Source organism: Lithobates pipiens, unplaced genomic scaffold, assembly GCF_037356315.1.
Source record: "Lithobates pipiens isolate NorthernLeopardFrog02 unplaced genomic scaffold, aLitPip1_a1.2 Scaffold_27, whole genome shotgun sequence".
Lineage (NCBI taxonomy): Eukaryota > Metazoa > Chordata > Amphibia > Anura > Ranidae > Lithobates > Lithobates pipiens.
The window spans coordinates 167,068,513-167,093,334 of NW_027507788.1; the positions used below are offsets into that span (position 1 = coordinate 167,068,513).

Sequence of the window (24,822 nt, forward strand, 5' to 3'; positions counted from 1 at the left end):
ATCCCAGAGCAGCAGTTTTGTGAATGAAGCCACTGGTAGTGGAAGCAACTGGCTGCGGAGCAGAGCCACATAAGCCAATGCTTCCTGTATAGCACCTGCTCCTGTCACAGGCGGAGTGATATAAAATGCACTCCACCTGGGACAGCAACAGCCAGCGATACCAGAATGGAAGACAGTTAATAAAGGTAAGTTTACTACTAAATTCACAGTAGATATGGATATATCTGTTTTGCAGTGTTTACTGGGCTGCTTTCAAACTGCACCTGCGGGTTACCTGCATTGAGCCATAGACTTCTGTTATTACCTGCAGGTTTGTTGCACCTTCAGAAAGTATGCCACACCTGCAGGATATAATAGACAAAGTGCAGCTAACCCGCAGAAAAAAAGCAGGTTCACTGCGCTGCACCCACGCTTTGGCCGCGTACACACGCGGGGACTGTTCGCCCAACTTTGTCCGTCAAACAGTTTCAGCGGACAGTCCGCTCAAAATTAGCATGGACGGACTTGCCCACACACGACGAATGAACAGTCCGCTGAAACCGCGTGCGATGACGTGAACGGCACGTACGACGGGACTAGAAAACGACGTCCTATACACTGCAATGCAAACTTCGGCGTGTAAATCCTTTCTGAGCATGCGCGGAACTTAGTTTGACGAACAAGCCTACACACGAGGGGACTGTTCGCTGAAACAAAGTTTCAGCGGACAGTTTTTCGGAATTTCCGAAAAACTTTGTTCAGCAGACTGTCCTCTGAAACTGTCCGCTGAAAGCCCACACACGAGCGGACTGTCCGCCGAAACACTGTTCAGCGGACAAAGTTGAGCGAACAGTCCCCGCGTGTGTACGCGGCCTTTGGGTAAATAGCAGCGCATCAGTGTGAAAGCAGCCTTAGGCCCCTTTCACATGATTGGTCAGACCCAAATCGGATTTACTATTCACCTGTATGGATCAGCAGATGTAAACGGACTTGTGTCTGTTTACACCAGCCTACCAAAAAAAAAGAAAGGGATCTGCCCCTTTTGGTCTGGACGAATCGGATTGGATCAGAGGGCCCATAGAGTAGAGTGGGCTGTGTCTGTGGACACGGACCTGTCATCCTTCCCCTCCGCTCATTGTGGCCCGCGACCAGTTACCAATTCACTTAAGTGGCTCTCACTCGTTAAAACGTTGGGCACCCCTGCTCTACACTGTTAAAAATAAAAAAAAGCAAAACCTAGAAATATACATTATGGATAGGAAAACATCATGAGTTTTTTGGGTGACTAAAGCTGTTCATAACATAGAATTATAAAGTCACGGCCATTACTAGGTTATGTGTCTCTTATCAGCCGCATATTCCTCCTCTGTGTTCTGTTATCTGTAATCTACTACTCTGTTGAGTTTCCTGAAGGCTGGGTTCACACATATACTATGCGTGAAGCAGTGTGAATCCTGTGCTGGTTCCCGCATCGCATGTCTCTCGCAGGCAGTTCACACTGCCCTATGTGAACCATTGCGAGGGTCGATACATAGTTAGTGACACTGCCAGATCGGTTCATAGATTGCAGCACAAACTGTGAAATGGTGCAGGAATCGGAACGCATGGGTGTGGACACCCATGCATTCCGTTTCCAGTGCAGACCAAAAAAAGGGTCCTACACCATTTTGGTCCAAATTCGCATAAACATTGCATGTGATCTGTGCAGCAAAGCGGTGCAAATCACACGACATGCCCGACATCACAATAGTGTGTACTGAAATGACTTACTGTAATCTCACTGCACACTGTGAACTTCTCACATTGTGCACTAGAAGTTGCAGCAAGTCATGTCCTGGCTGGAAGATATCAGCATCATAGATCACTTTCCAACCCAGACTGAATGTCTCTGGCCCATCCCTTTCATTGGATTTCAGTTTTTTCAATCATGGAAGGAAAAGAAAATCAGATGTGGGTGTTACCTAGTGTGGTCTGCATGCAAATATAGTCTGTCTAGGAACAGCCACTCCTCCAGATGGACATCCACCTATCAAGGCATTATGATATTTTCCACAACCCCTTACAGGAGCCAGCCCACTGCTTGCCTCAGGTCTAAGGACTCCTTGGAGGAGTACTGAGGCAGGGTGCTGTGATGTTTAAAAAAAAAACCTGTACAGAACCCCGCCAGCCTCTCCCACCTCCACATGATCTGCCTGGATTGTATAGAGGAGCACAGAGACCCAGTGATGTAATAGAATGAGGAGAGAATGGAGAAACCAGGGAAGGCGAAAAGATAAAACAGATTACATTTCAACTTTAGGGGGGGAGGTTCACTAAAAATCAGCTTTCATCTTCAACTTGTCCAGCCAAGCTTTGACAATGGAAGATAGAAGCTAATTGGTTGCCATGTACAGTCTCTCCAAATTTTGCCTATCTCAACGCATAGCAAACAGGCGTCACTGTTTTCTAAACTGCTCAATATCTGCCTGGTATAGCTCACTGTACTTTGCCCACCTCTACTGACTCTTATTGCCCCTAATGAGAAAAGTCCAACTCATGTGCAACTGGTTTTTCTCCAATCCAGACACTTCCTTTATTCCGCACTGCTCTATAAAATTCTGTGGCTGTTATAATTCCGCACTGATGTGTTAAAAGCAGACACTTACAGTCCCCTGAGTTCAATAATGGCAAATGTTGTCTGTTTCACAGCCTGATAAATTATACATGGTGCATGGATTCCACCCAGAGAATGCTGCAGAATTATTTAACCCGTTATTGTGTGGATTTAGTGAGCCTGTAGGGGGAACAGTCAAGACTTTGGGTGGTTACAGCATCTACTTCTACAAAATCTTCAGACAAGTTCTCTCATGACTGTCCCTTCCACATTCCGTCATGCCAGACCCAGAGAGGCAGCATCAGGGACTAATAAATCACAGACAATGAAACACAAACAGGCCAACACTCACAACCAAAGCTACCCAATTCATATACAACATCATGTCTGACAGTGAAGGGTCATCATTCACCCACTTCTAACTTCGGCCTGTCTGATCTGTGTGCTGCAAGTCCCAGTCTGATGTATTGAGACTCTCTCTTCATGTCAGCCTCACTGTGCGGATGCTCCAGCCCCCATCTACCATAGTAGAGCTAGATTCAGCTATACGATCCAGAGTTCCGATGATGAACACATCTCATCCATTTCCCCACTTAGTTACCACTACACAAAGGTTGGAGAGAATAGATGAAATTTAATTTGTATCAACCCGAGGAGGCAGAAATGATAGTTCATATAAATGCCAGACTATCAAGGAAATATTATTTTTAGTGGCTACACACTGACTGATAGCAGCAAGTATTGCCACCAATATGAGAATATGTGGAAAAACTGGTCTGTAAAGTAGGGGTATAATGAGTGATCACTGGAAGCACTTGTGACCGCATATTAAAAATTCTTTGTCATCAATCAGCAACTGTGTATTCAGAACAAGAAGAAAGTAACATTTCACCCATCTTAAAGTTGTAAGGCACATTATATATATATGGCTGGTATAGGAAAGGGAAAGGAGAACGCAGGCCATGGACTGACCGGTAATGTGGAGGAGGCAGTTGCTGAATGACATCATGGATCTTCACTAGTCTTTCTTCATCTGTTGCAGCCGACACAGCGTCCTGTTAGAACAAATAAAATGTGTTATTATACACAAAAACTTGTGTATAATCTGTCAAGAAACGAATATGCACTAAAGCAATGACTACTAGAATCCTACTGGCTTTTACAGGCAACACAGACATACCGTATATACTCGAGTATAGGCCGACCCGAATATAAGCCGAGGCCCCCAATTTACCCCCAAAAAACTGGAAAACGTATTGACTCGTGTATAAGCCGAGGGTGAGACATGGCTGTCCATCCCTGTGTGTCCGTCCATCCCTGTGTGTGTGTCCGTCCATCCATCCCTGTGTGTGTGTCCATCCATCCATCCATCCATCCATCCCTGTGTGTCCGTCCATCCATCCCTGTGTGTGTATCCATCCATCCCTGTGTGTGTGTGTGTGTGTGTGTGTGTGTGTGTGTATTCATCCATCCATCCATCCCTGTGTGTGTGTGTGTGTGTATCCATCCATCCATCCATCCATCCATCCCTGTGTGTGTGTGTGTGTGTGTGTGTGTGTGTGTGTGTGTGTGTGTGTGTGTGTGTGTGTGTGTGTGTGTGTGTGTGTGTGTCCGTGCAGCCTTGTGTGTGTGTCCAGCCTACCTGTGTCCCAAGCCTCCGTCCCGAGCCGCCGTCGTCCCGTGCTTCCTCTGTCCCGTGCCTCCTCTGTCCCGTGCCTCCTCTGTCCCGTGCCTCCTCCGTCCCGTGCCTCCTCCGTCCCGTGCCTCCTCCGTCCCGTGCCTCCTCCGTCCCGTGCCTCCTCCGTCCCGTGCCTCCTCCGTCCCGTGTCGTGCCGATGGATCGCCGCTCTTCTCGGCGGCCATTCTACGATTCAAAAGCTGCGCCTCCGTCCTCCGCCTGTGATAGGCGGAACACTCAATTTCCCAGCAGCCTGTGTTCCGCCTATCACGGACATCCTCTCATACTCGTCCGTAGTATGAGAATGAACGGATGTCCGTGATAGGCGGAACACTGACTGCTGGGAAATTCAGTGTTCCGCCTCTCACAGGCGGAGGCGGAGAAGGAGGCGCGGCTTTTGAATTTTAATGTCCGCCGTCTGTCTGCTCGATACGCTGATCGAGCAGTCAGACAGCGGTGACTCGAGTATAAGCCGAGGGGGCACTTTCAGCCTCAAAAAAGAGGCTGAAAATCTCGGCTTATACTCGAGTATATACGGTAGTCCCTTCCTCTAACCTAGTGCAAGATGTCAAGTGTCTTTGTGCAAGATGGCAGAGAGGTGAGTGTAGAAGCATACACCCAGGAGTGCTGAGTATATATGTCGGATAGGTGAGTGTAGGCGCATAATCCCTGGGTGCTATGTCAGAGAGGCGAATATAGAAGCGTAAGCCCCAGGGTGCTGCGTTTATGTCAGAGACTTGAGTGTAGAATTGTACACCCCAGATGATGTATATATATATATATATATATATATATATATATATATATATATATATATATATATATATATGTTGGACAGGTGAGTGTAGGCGCACAACCTGGCTGCTGTGTATATATCAAAATGTATATGAAGGTACACCCAGGGTGAAGCAGATCTGCTAAATAGTATACTCACAGAAAATTTTTCATAGAGTTGGTAAGTCAGCAGTGGATTGGGGAGCTCTCTGAAGTAGAGTTTACACAGGGAGCCAACACAGTGAATATCCTGGATGTAGACATCTTTAGTTAGGTCTGGAATCTGCTCCGAGTCAAACTCGTGCCTAACAGGGTGTCACAAAAACACAGATTTAGTGCAACATATTAACAATAATAATAATAATGTTTAATGCAGAGCCCACTATTGATACTTTGCCCCACATCTGATAAAAAATGACACAAAATTATATATTTTATTTTAATAAAGTGCTGTGCTCTGTATCTTATTTTAAGGTATGTTTTCTGATAAAAGATATGCAGTATTTATTGCATATCTGATAATAGTGATGTAGTCCCCCATACCGCATTATTTTATTATCAATATACACTGTAGATTATTATTGTTGTGTGTCTGTATCTATTGCATTATGTTGCATGCCAGGAGACAATCTCTCACCGTAGTTTCTGTATATTGGAGGCGATCCCAGAGAGGCGGTATATCCCATCCACAATGCCATGTTTCTCTATGAACTCTGTGCAGCTTCGGAGGACCTGGGGGACTTTATAAGGTAGAAGTAGGAGGAACAGATTAGAAACCACATCACAGCCAGATGAACAAAACAGCAATTTCCTGCCCACACAGCAGACAATGAAGTGAACATTCGCTTTATAATAACACCACCGAGCAGTTAATAAAGTCATTCAGAGAATTACTGTCCTGTCTCTGTAGCTGGATGCTCGTAGAACGCCTCCCGCAGTGCAGCCTTTATTAACTCTTCATATCATTACTCACAGCCTTTTACTAACAAAAATAGGGATTCCGGGGGGATTGGTCCGCTCCCGAAGTGATCTCTGCAATCAGCTTCTCTGGGAATGGAGAAAACCAAACTCAGTTTCTGATTAACTAACTGTACTGCTAACCCACAACATGGCTGCGTTTCTAAATCAAACTGTGGTGCCTGGAATAAAATGTATAATCAAGGAAACCTTTGGACAATGTTATTCCTGGGCCAACAATCAGCACATACTACACTCTCCTCTCCTCTCTGAAATCTAGAGGTAAAAATGTTGCTGAGGTTTGTGAAGATGGATGGTGGGGGTTGTAAATTGAGTACGTCTGAGAACTGAACTTCATACAAATTGCTGATACAAATGGAGGAAACATTTCTTTATCCAACTGGTGAACCCCAACATATCAGATGTCTGAAGGTTCTCACTTATCCTGGTCAAGGTATAGTGAATAGTAGTAAATCACATTCATCTGCAGCTGAACTGAACTAAAGCTGATGAAGCTGTTTGGAAAAGCAGTGAAAGTTTAACATTACAGAACACGTCTATTACTCCTACACAACAAAGTGCTATTGTAGATGATAGATTGCCTATAAGCAGCCCGAGAGGTTTACAAGCATGCTGGAAGATGTTTTCATGCACCTTAGTTCTTGATTCAACCTGTATGTTAATCTAAACACTACAAGATAATTGCAGAGCCTCGGAACAGTTGCATCATCATTAAAAACTGGTTGGCCGTCTCAAGTCTGGCGATACAAAACTGCTAAATTTTGATACCTGGTCATACAGGCTATGCTGCGTTCCTGAATAAGTAATAGGAATAACAAAGACAAGCACAGAAAAGACAGAAACATTTCCTAACATTTATATTGCTCATCAGATATAAAATGATTATTATGATATAGGTCATTTGCTGCTTCATCGCCACAATATCTTCGTTTTCTAGCAGACATGGCTTACTATCTGCGCACAGCCGGGTAGAGGAGGGTCACATGACTCTTCAGGCCTTTAGACACAACACAAAGACGTAACATGCCTGGGCTCTTCCCAATTATTCCTCAGGACAAATATGCAAAGCACTGGAGTAAACACACCATCCCCCCACCATGACTGCAGCAGTCACATCTCTGCATCGTGTGAGCAGAATACACAAACCTAACCTTAGTCACACTGGTTAGAGTCTGAAAATGTTCAGGATTTAACAAATCTTTAGGTACCAAAGGTAAATTGATACAAGTGATAATGACCTATGGTCGGGTTTCTTCACTACCCAGCACTGAGCAGACACATTCACAGACTACAGAAAGATTGTGAATAGTGGGGAGATCAGATTACACACAGCGGAATGGTTTATATATCATTTGTGATCAATGTAGCTAGCTGAGCGCCTGGTGTTATGATGACAGGACAGTGAGAGCCTGGATCTGGTCTATTCAATAACAGAGACAGACAGGAGGAGACTGCCAGGTGTAACTCTCACACCTGGTTTCAGGTATTCAGCTTGTCACCTCTTCCAGTGTCCCGAGATTCCCAGGCGTCACACCCCATACTGCAAACTCTGCCCTGTAATTATAGCTACCACGTGCTGCATATATATATCACCAAGTCTCTCCTATGCCTTCCCTTTACTGCCATTATCTTCCTGGCACTTGGTGCCCTATGATAGAGGCATGCATCCAGTGCTCAGGACTCCACAGACTATACAACAGAGGAGACTGACAGGAACTGAAGTGTGACAGACAATTTGCTACATCAAACATTACAAATCAAACAGCAATGTAGTCATTAGAGCACACATCAAAGGTCCACTCAGACATTAGTGAGGCTGAAAAAAAAAAAGAAGTTACTCCTAAAATAATTTTTCCCCCTAATTCTATTACAAAACAGTTTTATCTACACTGAATGCAACGAATTATAGCTACAGATACTATTCTATGTTCGAATGGCAACCAACTTATTTTAAATTCAATTAGTAACACAAATGTAAGTTACCTCCCTTTATTAGAGTTTTGATAATCTAACTAGGCTGTATCTGCATGTGTGTTGCTTCTCCAATCTCCTAGGTGCCTATTGGACACAGTATAAAGTAGACAGCAGACTGAGTGTATCCTTATACCTGGCAACAGATGACTTTCTGATGGAAACTAGAATTTTCTAGGGAAGAGAGGAATGTGATTGGTGGCGATGGAGAGATAGGTCCTTGAAGGCAATTATGATGGTTCATCCTTAAATAAAATAAGGATGGACAACTCTAGAAATCTGTAAGATTAAATTCTGGTTGGGTGCTTTGGGTCACACTGCAAACATGTTTGTAAGGATGTTGGGCCAGAAACTGAACATACATATCCCATGGCAGGGACCACACACTGAGAAGACCCCCAGATTAGGTGTGTGATGGTACATTACACACACAGTATATTTCATGTGCATGTGATTTCATTTAACTGCCACCGTTCACAGTGGCTGATGAATCTTCATGAGTTTTCTGACTTCAGCTACAGGAGTTTTAGGGCGAGGACATTGTTATTCTAGATTACCTTTGACAACCCTCACAGATAACTCACCACTAGATACAAGTTTTTGCTTAAGAAAAAATAAATACACAGCGACTCCAATTCATCTATCTAAACATTTGTTTTGAAATACAATGCATTTCTCTGCTGCCAGAGAAGCTCTGAGCTGTTAGGTTGTTGTTTTTTTTACTGAGACAACTAGAGCTGGTAATACGAGTGATCCACAACAAAGCAGATAAGTAGATGCCGTGTGCACAAAATTCCAGTCTAACCTGTTCATTGTGTGAGGGGGTGATGTACAAGAGAGGTAAGGGCCCCAGTGTCATCACAGAATGCACAGATCTTATCAAACACTTTCTTCTCATACTTCTGTATATCCTTCATCATATACGGTCGTGCACTGCCCCACCGCACATCCTCCACCGTACACTGCCCCCCGCCGCACATCCTCCGCCGCACATCCTCCGCCATACACTGCCCCCCGCCGCACATCCTCCGCCATACACTGCCCCCCGCCGCACATCCTCCGCCATACACTGCCCCCCCGCCGCACATCCTCTGCCATACACTGCCCCCACCGCACATCCTCTGCCATACACTGCCCCCGCCGCACATCCTCCGCCATACACTGCCCCCCGCCGCACATCCTCCGCCATACACTGCCCCCCGCCGCACATCCTCCGCCATACACTGCCCCCCGCCGCACATCCTCCGCCATACACTGCCCCCCGCCGCACATCCTCCGCCATACACTGCCCCCCGCCGCACATCCTCCGCCATACACTGCCCCCCGCCGCACATCCTCTGCCATACACTGCCCCCCGCCGCACATCCTCTGCCATACACTGCCCCCGCCGCACATCCTCTGCCATACACTGCCCCCGCCGCACATCCTCTGCCATACACTGCCCCCCGCCGCACATCCTCTGCCATACACTGCCCCCCGCCGCACATTGCCCTCCACTGTACGCTGCCCCCCCGCCGCACATCCTCCGCCATACATTGCCCTCCACTGTACACTGCCTCCGCCGCACATCCTCCACCGTACCCTGCCCCCGCCACACATCTTCCTCCATACACTGCCCCCCGCCGCACATAATCCGCCATACACTGCCCCCCGCCGCACATAATCCGCCATACACTGCCCCCCGCCGCACATAATCCGCCATACACTGCCCCCGCCGCACATCCTCCGCTGTACACTGACCCCGCCGCACCCTGCCCCCTTGCCACACATCCTCCGCCTTACCCTGCCCCCCACCGCACATCCTCAGCCGTACACTGCCCCCCTGCCGCACATCCTCCGCCATACACTGCCCCCGCCGCACATGCTCCGCCTTACACTGCCCCCGCCGCACATGCTCCGCCTTACACTGCCCCCCGCTGCACATCCTCTGCCGTACACTGCCCACCGCCACACATCCTCCACCATATATTGCCCTCCACCATACACTGCCCCCCGCCACACATCCTCCACCATATATTGCCCTCCACCGTACACTGCCCCCGCCGCACATCCTCCACTGTACCCTGCCCCCGCCACACATCTTCCAACGTACACTGCCCCCCACTGCACATAATCTGCCATACACTGCCCCCGCCGCACATCTTCCGCCGTACACCGACCCCCGCCGTTCACTGACCCCTCGCCGCACATCCTCCGCCATACCCTGCCCACCACCGCACATCCTCCGCCGTACACTGCCCCCCGTCGCACACTGCCCCCGCCGCACATCCTCCACCGTATACTGCCCCCCGCTGCACATCCTCTGCCGTACACTGCCCTCCGTCACACATCCTCTGCCATACACTGCCCTCCGTCACACATCCTCTGCCATACACTGCCCCCCCCCCACACATACTCAGCCATACACTGCCCCTGCTGCATATCCTCCGCTGTACACTGGCCCCGCCGTACATCCTCTGAAACATACTGCCCCTGCTGCATATCCTGCACCATACACTGCATATTCACCACCATTCACTGTTTCCTGTTGCATGTCCACCATCATACCCTGCCCTCCTGCACATCCTCCACCATACATTGCAATTCTGCCATCATATTCTCCACCAGAAAAACAGAAGCATATTAGAACAGCTTTTATTCCACAGCTAATCTATAATAATAGTTCCAGCAAATGTCAGCTCTTACCATCTTGGGCAGAGTTGAGAAGATGTTCCCCAAGGTCGCAGCCAAACACCCGTTCCCGCAGGATCCCACGCTGCTTCAGCTTCTGCTTGCTGGGTCTGGACTTCATGAAGGTCCTCAGGAATGTGATCAGCTTGCCGTGTTTCCGGGACACTGCACAGACAGCATGAGATCAACATTACTCCAAGAATCACAAGACACATGGACGGTTAACTGGCACAAACACAGACAGACATTGTGTGGAGGGGTGACACAAAAAGAGCAAATTCTTTCTGGCCTTGAAAGCAGCATGCTGGCTGCTATGTGAGATGAATCAGGGATATCGCTAATAGACACAAAGATGTCCTTCACAGTGCTGGCTGTCCACAGAGCCATTGTGCTGTGGACCAGGAGAGCTGTGTATGAAAGAAACTTGAACAAATATTGAACTGTTACACAACAAATCAAAACATTTTCCTACGCCTAGGTTGGAAATTTAAGTATGAAACCTTGTTAATTGTTAGGGGTTAATGGCTTTACAGTTTGTTTATTTTATCATAAAAGTGGTCTCACAGGTCAGAACATCCCACCTCCACTCTCCTGCCAACTGGCAAATACTGGTCTCCTAGATATTATTACTTGGATGCTGGACTGGCAGCACCATGACATCATGCCAACACTGACCACCACAGAAATATATTTACCAACCTAAAACAACCCATCCCATATAATGTGGATGCTGGACCAGAGATCGATTTAATGCCAGAATTTCATGACTTATATAGTTCTCAGAACACTAGCTTGGGCCATCTGACTTTAAGCAACACATGCAATCTATATTTATCAACATGTCCTAAAACTCAACTTCAGTCATATATATATTTTTTGTTTCCTATAAGAATTGTATTCTATGTCAAGTAATCAATGGGACAGCAAGTGAGTAGAAAACCCCCAAGTGGAAACACAATAAAACATGACCAAAGGTCCCTGCTCTACTGAAAACAATGTTTTGGCTAGAATTCCATTTTTAGGAAGGTTTACTCATGGTAACTAATCAAACCCTCTTCTGTGTTTTTTGCACAGATAGCAGAATCTGCCTACAGTAGGCATCAAACATGGAAAAATTAAACCTAGAGCTTATTCTGAAATACACCAAATCAACAATTTTTCCAACAAAAAACTGTAATCAACTCAGCATAGCATCTAACCCCAGGTTTGTGGGGTGGATGTGCAGTGCATGATTAGGCTGATGTTGGGTAATGGACATTGCCTTTCCTCTACTCTGGCTTTGTTTTCGGGCTTTCTGCAGGTATTGCCGTTTTCTTCATAATGTGTGTAATTAGGCTTAGTACTCTGTAAATCTTGTCCTTGGTGCTTATACGCAATGCTTACTCATCAGCTGATACAGAGGGAGGATGGGAACTCTACATCTTCTACACAGAATGTCTGCTAAAGCCTTATACTAAAGCATACTGACACATTGCCACGTACAGAAACACTGCTAATACCGACACACATATTCCAGTGCACACCAATACTGACTGCTGTATACTAACAGACACGTACTTAAGGCCTCATGCACACTGAGCATATGCTCAGCTCCCCTGTACATGTCCTGGCAGGAGTAAAACTGATTCAAAAACATCCAAACGGCATTTTGCACACGTGTTTGGGTGCGCCAAGAGTGTGCGCGTAAATGGATTCCATTGGCCAGAATTGAATTTATTCTGGCCATTGGAATGAATTAATTCTCAGGAGCTAAATGTGCCTAGGGTTTAGACATGCCAAGTTTTTTTTCTGCCCAAAAGCTCCTCTCCTGAATGTGCTGGTGGTGGTATTTTTTTCAGCCTATAAATGCTCTTCTTCTAATAAGCCTGTAAATGCCTATGTGTGCATGGACACACAGGCTAACAAAGGTGTGTTTACAGGCCGAAAAAAGTCCACCCTCTGTAAAAGCTATATTTTTTTTGAAGCCCCAACTATGGTGGTCGTGCATGCCATACCATCACTCAGTGGCGGCTGATAAAATGAACTGAAAAATTCGGAAACAAAAACCATGCTCAAAAAGTGTAGCCAACTGGGCCCAGCAAATGCAGCCACTGTGACACGACCCCCCCCCCCCAGTCTTCCCGGGGCTTACTCCATTGTAGTGGTGGGTCCGGCAGTGGGTGGTGGCAGCGATCTGTGGGACGGGTAGCGCAGGTCAGGCGTTGACTCCTGTGTCCTCCATGCGTGTCTTCTTGCCTTCTACTAGGCGGCCAATGGGATCGCCTGTGCCTTCAGCCAATCAGGTAATGGGTATTAGACCCGCCTTTCCTGATTGGCAGAGAGGTGGTTCAGTGTTAGAAAAGCAGATATTAATTTGCTTTTCTAACACACCTGGGTCAACACTAAGTGCAATGCTCTGCGCTCAGAGTTCACCTTTTTTTGAAGCCTATCAGAGCCTATGGCTCTAATCAGGTGCTTAAAAAAAAAAAAAAAACACCCCGCCGCTGTAATTCAGGCGCCTGGCATCCAAAAAGGGGGTGTATCCATTCTACATGGGGGGGGGGGGGGGTGTGACAGAGGGGGCAGCGCCCATGCGCCCTTAATTCATGGGCCGCCCCTGCAATCACTGCTACTGCACTGGAATAGGCAATCACCCTGCCCTTTGTCCATATATTGTCACTGTTTCTACACTTTGTAAAGTGCAGAGATCTAGTTATTGTTTGTAGCATGTCATCTGCCTCTCCATACCCTGAACATAGTCATATGCACAATTACAACACAGCAGGGTGCACATTCTTCAAGACAAATGTTAACACAACAGTCATTGTTCCATTCACTAAATACTAATTTATTAAGACTGGAGTAGCCAGAATCTGGAGCAGCTGTGGATGGCAACCCGTTAACTTGTAGCTTTTATTTCAAAGCCTAATTAAACAAGCAGAAGACAGAAACTGTTTACTATGCACAGCTACTCCAGATTTTGTTCGTTCCAGTCTTATTAAATTTCCCCCAATGTGTCCAGGCTGGAACATTAGTGGTACTGCTAAGGTCCTCACACCTCTACACTGCTGCATGACACTTTGTACCTGTACAGCTGAGCACCTGGCTGATGAAGCCTTTGATGTTTGGTGGAAGCTGCCATAGTTTTCCTGTCCAGCATCACTGCAGAGTGAGGGGTCTGCCCTGAAAGTGCTATTCTGCTGTAAAGTTGAAGAATAGAAGCCTCTACTGACGGCTATTCTGGTGTTTAGCCTGATGGTGGATTCCCTTTAGCAAGCACTTTTATTCGATCTTCCCCGCACACAGCCACCCATTCTCTGTACACTGGAATGATTGGTAAATTCTTCACAATGTCATGTTCCCTGTTCCATTTCAATGTAAAAGGCAGTTAGCTCTGGAGGAGGCTGGACACAACAATGGCCCCCATGTTCTTAGACAGAGTGCAGACCTCTCTCATGTCTCTCAGCCGGCAGCTGCCATCAATGAAGCTTGGCAGAAGCTGGCACGAGAGTGACCGTCTCCACTTTCCTCCTGGCCCCATGCCCAATGTCTGGAAACAAATACAATGATACTCAGATCCAGGTGTCCTGGTCACAGAGCAGAGCTGTAAAATAGAGCTGCCAGAAGGAATGTGACGCTTCAAGTGAAGTACACAACTAGATCTCGGCAAAATCCTGGAAACACAAAATGAGTGATCAGCCTCTGCCACACGGTCCAAGCAGATTCTGCTCAGTAATGGGCCAGTGATAGACGGGCAAATAAAACCTCCCCAAAAGCAGTAGATAGACATCCCTGTTCATCCTCAGCAGGGTCAAGACTGTCCACTCCAAAATATCCCGTGTGGTCATTGCAAGGACAGGTCAGGTCAGGTCTGAACAATCTCTGTGATTATTAAAAACATACTTCTAAAGATCAATAAGTACTTGATTCAGTCCTCTCCCTGGGGTCATATCCGGTGTGATGGCAGAGACCCTTTCAATGCCATACCACAGGACCATTTAGATCCATTTAAGATACCCTTTTCTGCTCTTTAGATGTCATTTTGTCCGTTTTGCGCATTTTTAAAGCTGCTCAGCACAATAAATCTACTCAATTTTAACAAGGTCAATAAAACCAATTGAAGTTTATATTTTTGTTCATAAATCCAATTTAATTACAACATAATTTGTTATTTTCAGTGCAGGAAGCTGGAGAAGGTGCTACATTGGCTGCCATATTCAAATTCAATAAAGTGGGGTAAAAAGCAGTGATATATTATAGAAATGTACCATCAAACAATTATTCAATCAGTCATAGAGGAGCCCTTATGGATATAAGCAGGTGAAAAGCAGGAACCAGCAAAGGACAGAAGGAAGGGCACATCAATACACCTCCATATCCCTAAGGTCTAGTACACACGGGCCAAATGTCGGGTGACATAAATTGGTTCAATAAAAAACGGCCGACATTTGGCCCGTGTGTATGACAGCTGGTCTGACAGAAACTTCCGTTGGACAAGCATGCTGGAAAACCGGCAGCCAACTGGCTCCCGATCAGCGTGTCAGAAAATAATAGAACAGCAGGGGTAACTGTTGTACTAACATTGAATTGTTAGTACGGGGCTCCGACCGAAGTTGTCAATTTTCTATTTTCGTTCAACCCACTGGGTTGAATGAAAAAAAAACAAAAAAACTAGTGGTGTGTACTAGGCTTTAAGTGGTTGTGACCACAAAAATGTATTTCACTGCCAGGCCCTCTCTTATAATGAGGCATAACACAAAGGGTAAATGCTTTTCTAAAAAGAAACTTGTAAATACTGTTTTACAGCTATCTTCATGCCGGTCACGTGACCCCGGCCGGTCTCCTACTCCAATCCAGGGCTACTGCGGGAGGGGCCATGATCTCCCTCTGACGTCAGCGGGGGAGGTCACATGTCCACTTAGCCCCTCCCGCAGTAGCCCTGGATTGGAGTAGGAGATTGGCCAGCAGTCACGTGACCGGTGTTCTGCCAAAAACGACCCCATTGGATAGTGTCCACCCCATACTGCGCTGGCACAGCACTTGCGCAGTACGGAGGACAAGGAGACTCGGAATGTCTCCGATGATGAACGCCACCTGCGCACTTGCTAGTACCTTCTGCCCTGAGTCCAGGTTCAAGCCCCACCATGCAAGTAGACATACGGTAGCACATAGTAACAGGGCCCCTCGTGGGCTCGCTTCCCTTGCCATGCTTTGGGTACGACCTCCATTCGCTCGACTATTTTTTATTCTAACTCTATGGATGGTGGGGCTTGAACCTGGACTCAGTGTGCAGGCGCCATTCATCTTCAGAGACCTTCCGCATCTCCTTGTCCTCCGTACTGCGCAAGCGCAGTACAGGGCGCACACTATCCGACGGGGGACAGTATTCGACACAACACCGGCATGAAGATAGCTGTAAAACGGTATTTACAAGGTTCCTTTTAGAAAAATATTTACCCTGTGTGTTATGCTTCATTATAATAGAAGGGTTGGCAGTGACCATTGGTAATCTTATTTTTTAATAATAGCAGCAGGAGGGAGCGGGTGCGGAGACAGAGACACAGACACGGTGCTGACAGGCAGGGAGGGAGGGGGTGAAGGGGACAGAGCAGGGCTGCGGATGACTGAGCCACACAAGCTGACCCCGGTAGTCAGGGCTCAGCAGTCATGATTATCGTGGTCAGCTCACAGCGGGGGACAGAGGAAGAGGCAGGATTAGCCAGGTTTTTTTTACAGTTTAGAGAGGGCCAGATTACACAGCACAAGCACTGTGCTCTTTAATCTGCTGTAAGGGAATAGGAGCGCTCTTTTTTTTAGGGTTACAAACACTTTAAGGCTGGGTACACGCAGCAGAAACCAGAAACAGAAACCAGTCAATATTTGGTCAGTAGCCTGTCCAACATACTACTGGCTTTTGTCAAAGGAACATGCTGAAAAACCAGCATTCGATCGCTGATCAGTGTGTCAAGGTGGGAGCAGTCCCCCTGTCAGAACAAAGGCATAGTGGGGGAGATCGCCGCACTAACTTCACATGTGTTAGTACAGTGATCGTCACTTTTTTTTTCATTCAGCCCACTGAAGCATACCAGGCTTAAGGCAAACACTTTATAATTTCTCAGTAACAATCATACTGACGTAAGCCCAAGCTAAAATCAAGATCGTACAGCAAAATGATAGCAGAAAAATAGACAAATAAAACATTTTATTCTGATTGCCAACTAAAGGGCAACACAGTCATATCTTATTTCAGCCATTTTTATAAATGAGTTTTATTAAGGGTGTGTACACAAAATAATTTACATCTAGAGCAAGACAGTGTACAAGGAGTGCCAATATTAAACGCCATCCCGTATGTACAGTGTGTACAATGACTGTCACGTACATAGTACCAACATTTCAAAAGTTCATGTACTGCACTAATATTTACTGGACAACTGCTATAACAAGTATGAAGACAGCTGCTGTACAATTGTACCATAAAAAGGAAAGCATATTTGAGATAGTACAGTGTATGTAGATATTAGTAGGTTCCGACAAGGATGTCTCTTCTACAGTTTATATGGATCTTGATGGATTGAAACAGGTGTGCGTTTTCCAGTGTGTGTGGATATTGGTGGATCTTATAATATACCAGCATCTTTTGTCCAGTGTATGTGAAAACTTGTGGATCAGATATGGGTATGTCTTGTACAGTGTATGTGGATATTGGTGGATTCTAATAATGGTATCTCATATGGTGTATGTGGATACTGGTAGCACTATAGTATATATAGTTACTGGTGAATCTCACACACTATGTGTAGTTTTCTTCAGTCATTTCCTCATCTTATTGTGTGCACATATGAACACCGTATGTAAATCCCCTGGCCACATTCCCACCATAAGACTGCGAAAAACCTTTTAAACAATGTTAAATCAAATCAGTGATAGCTTACCTGGTTCTTTGTGATGTAGACTGTAGATCTGTTACTATCGTCAGATAACCTCCTGCACGTTCTCTCTCTAGTTTCTCTCCTATGGCAAATGCCACCAACCACCTATCTGCTCTAGACCTTTTCGTCTTCATCAGAGCCCAACTTGTTCCTGTGTGGTCCTTGTGCCTGCTATCATAGCAGACGTCTTCCAAAGTCACCCCCTGTGCTTCCTGTCGGAGCAGACTCTTTGCAGTGTCACCGTGCCCTGTGTTTACTATTAGCTCCTCTGCAGATCAGTGTATTGCAGCGCTCCCTCTAGTCCCAGTCATATGTTCCACCCACAGCCAGGTATGTCTCCACCCTCATGCCTCCAGTCACACCTCTAGTTCAGGCTTCTGCTTTTCTTTACTGTCTGCTTTGCCAGGTGCAGTGTCTGGAACTACCTCCCCCCTCCTCTGTCTAGCCCCATCCTGTCCACCTCTTCCCTCAAGACAGAGAATAGTAAGCCAGTGTGAATGAATGAGAGGCAGGATCAGGCTACAGACTCCTACTATATGGATATCATAGAATGATAATGATGGTGATATAGAAGAGGTGTAAACCCAGCAGAGTGGCTATGCTTGGTTTCAGGATTATGGCAAGCAATATGCCTGCCCTGCCCAACAGGCACATGCCTAACATTCCACTCAGCTGGGGTCCAGAGACTCTCCTCCGACCACAAGGAATTGTGCCCTTCCTAGATGTGTCAGTACACAGTAATACACGGAAGCTTTGAATCAGTCCTTACCATGAAGGAATCTGACAAACAGGCTGTTATGACCTCCTATGAACTAGGGAACTATGCATTTTATGATCAGCTGCTTTAGGTTTTCCTTGGTGAAGGTGTCGCTCACTTTAGGTGGAATTTTGAAGCACATTTTGAGGAGTGGATATTCATTGTGGTGTATCTATTGATTTTTAAAGACTGTTATAGTGCCGCTCACATGTTGGCCTTTTTGGGGCAATCAAATGAAAATAGAGGAGTTTTGAACTGTTTTATGCAATGCACCATCTATGCTTTTACTATCCAGTGCATTCTTTATACTACCTACAAGCAGCATTTAACCTGCAATGAGCCAAACGACATGAAATATACAAAAGAAGCACTATACATGAATAGAGGAAGTGCCTCCTACCCCAGAGAACAAAAGGCACATAAACACCTGCACCATTAAATAGGAGTATGTAAACCAGACCTAATAGATACTGTATCTGAAACTATAATAAACACACTCAGCATATACACAATAAGTATATATAGATATACAAAATATATCTATATAACAGTAGGGCTGAAACAACTAATCGATTATGAAATTAATCGATTACTATTTTCATAATCAATTAATCGGCCACTAACATAATGGAGTTTAAAAAAAAAAATTAGCCCTTTATAGTACAAAAAAGCTCAAATAATCACTAGAGTAACCATGCTTTTTTCAGCTTCTGCGTATTTGGGACTTTTTTTTTTCATGCAAAATGGTGCTTTTTTGGTTCACAATACTTCAATGGAGAAGCTGCAGAAATGCATGTAATGCGTTTTTGCAGCAATTTGTGTTTTTTAATCTGCCCAACAACAATTTGGCAAAAAAATGCAAACACGTGCGCAAAAATGAAAACGCAGAGCAAAAACAGATCAAAAGCAAACTGGATAGGTGTTTATCGAGCCTTATGCTGGCCACACACGTATCAATTTTCAGATGAGAATATTCATACGAAAAAAATCTTTGTACATTCGCTGAATGAAAGAATGTTGTTTTGAAATTTTCACTTTCTTTTAAAATTCTGTTTTTAAAATGAATGTAATTTCTGAACAAAGACTACATACGCTGTCTGAAAATTCCTTTGACTAAGAAGTGTTCTATTATTTCTACATTTTCCCGTCACTGTGGTTGAAAACGAACCTCGATTTGACCCCACTAACAATTCGAAAATTGAACAAACATTCTTAAAATGACTTTTTTTTTTTTTTTTTGAAGGACAACATTGTTTTTGTATGGCCAGCATATAATGTATTACAGTCCTGTTTGAAAATCAGCAAAACAGTAATTTGGTCTCTGAGTCTGATATTTACCAGATTCACCCTTACAGTGTACATGTCCTCTAATAGTATACCCATTATATCTCTTCTGTCTGTTATTCTCAGAGCGCATTCGAGATTTTGCTCCCTAACCATATAGTTGGTTATTTATATTTACCACTACATATAGATATTTAAGAATAAATTTCCTTTTTTTAAACTTTACATATTAACTAAATTATACACCACACTTTTTTTTTAAAGTTATTAACTGATTAATCGAATAATCAAAACAATCGGCCAACTAATCGATTATGAAAATAATCGTTAGTTGCAGCCCTATATCACAGTATTGCACTCTCCTGTACTAGGCACTGTACTGGATGGATTCCATTCCATGGAGCTCATGCCACCAAATAGCTTTTTACTCCAACCATAAAACAAACAGAGGACAGTGCATTATTCTAAGATATCCCTTATTAATTAGTCAAATAGGTGATATATTTACAAACCAACATATGTACAAACGTGTCCGCTTCGATACAGTTTCAGACCATCAGTACATCTCATCACACAGAACAACCTAGCTCCAGAAGTACTCTTCTAACGTGTTTTGAGAGACTTGAGTGTCCCTAGAAACATATTACCTTTCCAGACCTAGGTTGTTCCTTTGTGTGATGAGATGTGCTGATGGTCTGAAACTGGATGTAATCTCACGAGTTTGTACATCCTCCAGAAAACTGTGGTCCCCGTTAACCATATGGAGGGGGTGTGGCATGGATAGAGGGGGTGGCGCGCGTGCGCCCTTAATGGGCCGCGACTGCTTTCTTTCCTATTATTGCAAATGTCAAGGGGAGCTCCTTACATTTTATTATATATTTTGTTACCATAGTGACTGAAAAAAGTCCCCTGGTAACCAGGACATCTATTCACAACCTCCCACTCAGATCTATATGTCAGGCAGACAACCTACATATTGTGCAAACTGCCAGGAAGCGGGTCCTGGCTCCTCTGCACTCTTCACATTGTGACTTAGAGTACAGAGGGAGCCGGGCCCCTCCCCAGCAGTGTGCACAGCACAAATGGTCATCCATCTGACTGGACTACTCTAATAAATGGTTACCATCTCTGTAATGCTTAATTAAAAATGCATTAAGTAAATGATAAGTATATTGAACACTATAGTTTCAATTCACAAAGCTAACATACCAGGAGTAATGCTGCGTACACACGACCAAACTTAGGTCCGACAGACTTTCGACGGAGTTCTGACGGAGTTCTGACAGAGTTCTGACAGAGTTCTGACAGAGTTCTGACAGAGTTCTGACAGAGTTCTGACAGAGTTCTGACAGAGTTCTGACAGAGTTCTGACAGAGTTCTGACAGAGTTCTGACAGAGTTCTGACGGACTTTCCGAATGAACGGACTTGGCCACACACAATCACACCAAAGTCCGACGGATTCGAATGTGATGACGTACGACCAGACTAGAATAAGGAAGTTCATAGCCAGTAGCCAATAGCTGCCCTCGCATCGGTTTTTGTCCGTCGGACTAGCATACACACGAGCTGATTTCTCTGTAGGAACTGGGTCCGGCGGAGTTCTGGTGGAAAAATTTGAAACATGTTCCATTTCTAAAGTCTGTCAGACTTTTGCAAATCAAAAGTCCGCTGCAGCCCACACACGGTCGAATAGTCTGCCGGAATCATTCCGTCAGACTTTTGATGTTGAAAAGTCTGGTCGTGTGTACGCGGCATTATGATCCTTATTTATTAAAAAAAAAAAAAAAAAAGTGACCGTTATCAGTTCAAGCAGTCATATTTTTTTTTTAACAGGGTCAGTAGTGCATGAATAAAAAAATAATCAATGGAAAGGAAAAACACTACAAAATAATTTGGTGATAGCGTGCTTTTCAAGCCTCATTCACACTGGATGTTATTATAACGTTATAAAAACGCCAGTAGCTTTGCAGTGAGTTTTTCAATGTATTGCCAATATTGTTTTTAAGCATTTAACTTTTTTCAATGGGATCAAAAAAACGCTGGTGAGCCATGTTTTTAAACGTTTATCTGCGTTTTTAGACGTCAGAGCGTTTTTACAGCTGAAAAACTCATCTCAGAACCCATTAATTTTGGTTATTTTTACAGCCCAAAACAATTGATAACGGCCTATGTGTGCATGGACACATAGGATAACATGCTGGAAAGTTTATTGACTGTAGAAGAAAACGTCTGAAGCCACAACTAGCCGCTGTAAAAACATCCAGTGTGCATGAGGCCTAAAAGTTGTAAAGCCTCTTAGGCCCCTTTCACACGGGGCGGATCAGTAATGATCCGCCCCATGATGATCCGCTTGCTCAGCGGGGATCGCTCCGTTGTCCCCGCTGGGCTAGCGGCAGACAGGGTGGTCTCCACACACTGTACAGGGACCGCCCTGTCAGCTCTCCGCTCTCCTCTATGGGGATCGGATGAGCACGGACCGTCTGTCCGTGTTCATCCGATCTGCAGACGGATAGAAAAATAGGATTTTCCTCCGTCTGCAGAATCGGACAGTAGCGGAGGCGGACATCCGCAGACACCCGCTATCCCATAGGGATGCATGTATGCCCGTATTTCATCCACAAACGGATGGATGAAATACGGACATAATGTCCGCATGTGTGAAAGGGGCCTTAGAAATGAAAAATGTTGAATAAATCTGTGTAAATATGTTTGCTCTAATAGCTTTTAAAAATATCTGTACATGGGGCAACTATTTGCTCATTACATGTATGGTACATGCTATGCTCCTTTCTTAATAGCTAGTGGCACAGTGATTATACAGCACTATTCCCATTTTTTTCCACTGCAAGTCTATTGGTCTCACTGTATCCTATATCAATATTCTCTTTAAGTTGTATATCTGCATTCCAACAGAGCAGATGTTCAGCACATATTCTTATTTTGCTGATTAAACAAAAATGGCCAATAGAGGACGGATGTACAAATCTGTGTATACACAATTATGACACAAGGTAAACAGAAAAAGTTGCTGGAACCCAATAGAACCACTGATTCCAGGTGCTGTTTTAAAATGGGTGGTTAAAACAGCACAAAAGAAGCCCAAAATCACTCAAGGCAGCCGAAAACATTGTGCCTGCACCAAATTCAACAAAGCAAAAAGCAGCTAAATAAAATGTACAAATTTCACACGCTGTAAATAATATTTGTGTGTAGTTCCACTGCGATAGCAGCCAGCCTTTTCCAGCTAAGTAACAGATGGAGCAAAGTCCATCCAGGAACAGCTTATAAATGGCTCCTGCCCATAGAAGGTAGGAAGAGCAATTCCCACAGGTGTCAGTTTGCGGCCTGCTCAGAGACTGAGAATGCAGCTTATCAATTCACTCTAGACCACTTACATCACTGAGAATACAGCCTATACATTTACTACAGACCTTTGATGTCACTTAGAATGCTGCCTTTTTATTGGCTGGATTTCCACAGCAAAAATAACCCCTGTAGAAAAGGGGAGCAAAGTAGTCCAACAGTAGGACTGTATCCTTATGAATTAGGGCTTTAGTTCTCCCCTTGATTCATAGACAACATTGCACACAATGTGTACAGCAATCGAGGTGTAAAACCAACACCCCCAGTGTGGAGAAAGTTTTAGGATCAACATCTCAGCTTATCAGTTTTTAGTGGGAGATACCTACCTGCATGGAAAGGCTCACCAGACGTTATTACCATGGTATATAGTCCCCAGCGACAGCTCTCTAGGTTTGTTGCAAGCAATGACTGGGTAGACCTCAAAGCTTCAAATATATTGTAGTACGCTGCGCTATCAAAATCAAATATCCTGATATGCTGTATACCATCCACAATAAAGTGATATTAGTGCTTAAATATACATGCAATATTGCAAATAAAGTGCACTCTCGTGAAAAATATTCTAACATCCTTATAGTGAAAACAAAAAACATCAAATAAAAAAAAATCATTATATATGAATAAAAATAGAATTAAAAAGTGCTACGGTGTGCTGTGCAAACTTCACAATTTCAGTCCATAAGTGCTCCAAAATACTCCATGCGTTTCAGTGGATGTTGTGCAAACCGATTCAATATTAAAGTGCTGTGTTCACACTCCGGTGTCCCCCCCTAGGTATTAGCCGATCACCTTGGAGCGTGTGACCCCGCTGTTTAGGCTTGGTCAATACAGGCATTGGAACCTATAAATGGTTCAGCAATATATCCGGAATCCTAGGTGGACTTCACTTATATCTCAGTGTGCCAATGGAGTCCCTCTTGTGCCTTCATATATCAATAGAGAGAGGAGGACTTCATAGTGTAGTATGTAAAAATCGTTTATTATAAAACACATTAAAATCCCACACAGGGTACTCACATTACCATGGTGCGTCAGAGCGCCACTCTAAAACAGCGTGAATCAGCGGGATACAACGGCCGTTAATGGGGTGGTGTGCTGATCGTATTCGGCAGGTACACGATTTTTACATATTACACTATGAAGTCCTCCTCTCTCTATTGATATATGAAGGCACAAGAGGGACTCCATTGGCACACTGAGATATAAGTGAAGTCCATCTAGGATTCTGGATATATTGCTGAACCATTTATAGATTCCAATGCGTGTATTGACCAATCCTAAACAGCGGGGTCACACGTTCTAAGGTGAGAGGCTAATACCTAGGGGGGACACCGGAGTGTGAACACAGCACTTTAATATTGAATCGGTTTGCACAACATCCAATGAATCGCATGGAGTATTTTGGAGCACTTATGGACTGAAATTGTGAAGTTTGCACAGCACACTATACACATGTAATTTTTCTGATTGATGTTTTTTGTTTTCACTATAAGGATGTTATAATATTTTTCACGAGAATGCACTTTAGTTGCAATATTGCATGTATATTTAAGCACTAATATCAGTTTATTGTGGATGGTATACAGCATATCAGGATATTTAATTTTGATAGCGCAGCGTACTACAATATATTTGAATTATTTGTGCATGACTTATGAGACACGTGCAACGTTAGCACCTGATTCAGAATAGGAATAGAGTTTGGAAAACCCCATAGGGGCTCAAAGTTAGTGTTGGCTCACAGGAATTTGCATTATTTATTGAGACCTTAAAGCTTGATTCCTCAAAAAATATAAGGAATTCTGAGTTGGTTAAAAAAAAAAAAAAAAAGGAAAAGAAAAAAAAAACTTAAATGAAAACCTA

At 44.5% G+C, this 24,822-nt stretch overlaps 1 protein-coding gene across 9 annotated transcripts in view; it reads right to left on the bottom strand.

The window, feature by feature from the left end:
• Positions 1–24,822, bottom strand: part of ARHGAP32 (Rho GTPase activating protein 32) — a 445,777-nt gene that overhangs the window by 42,150 nt on the left and 378,805 nt on the right. For 8 of the 9 annotated variants that reach the window (XM_077457864.1, XM_077457863.1, XM_077457860.1 and 5 more), the window contains 4 exons: positions 10,659–10,808; positions 5,662–5,764; positions 5,185–5,329; positions 3,545–3,627 (listed from right to left, as the gene is read on the bottom strand). In XM_077457864.1, the coding sequence (XP_077313990.1) occupies positions 3,545–3,627; positions 5,185–5,329; positions 5,662–5,764; positions 10,659–10,808 (481 nt within the window). Of the gene's footprint in view, positions 1–3,544; positions 3,628–5,184; positions 5,330–5,661; positions 5,765–10,658; positions 10,809–17,557; positions 17,850–24,822 lie in introns of those variants that run through there. The other variant, XM_077457869.1, reaches the window with a different exon arrangement.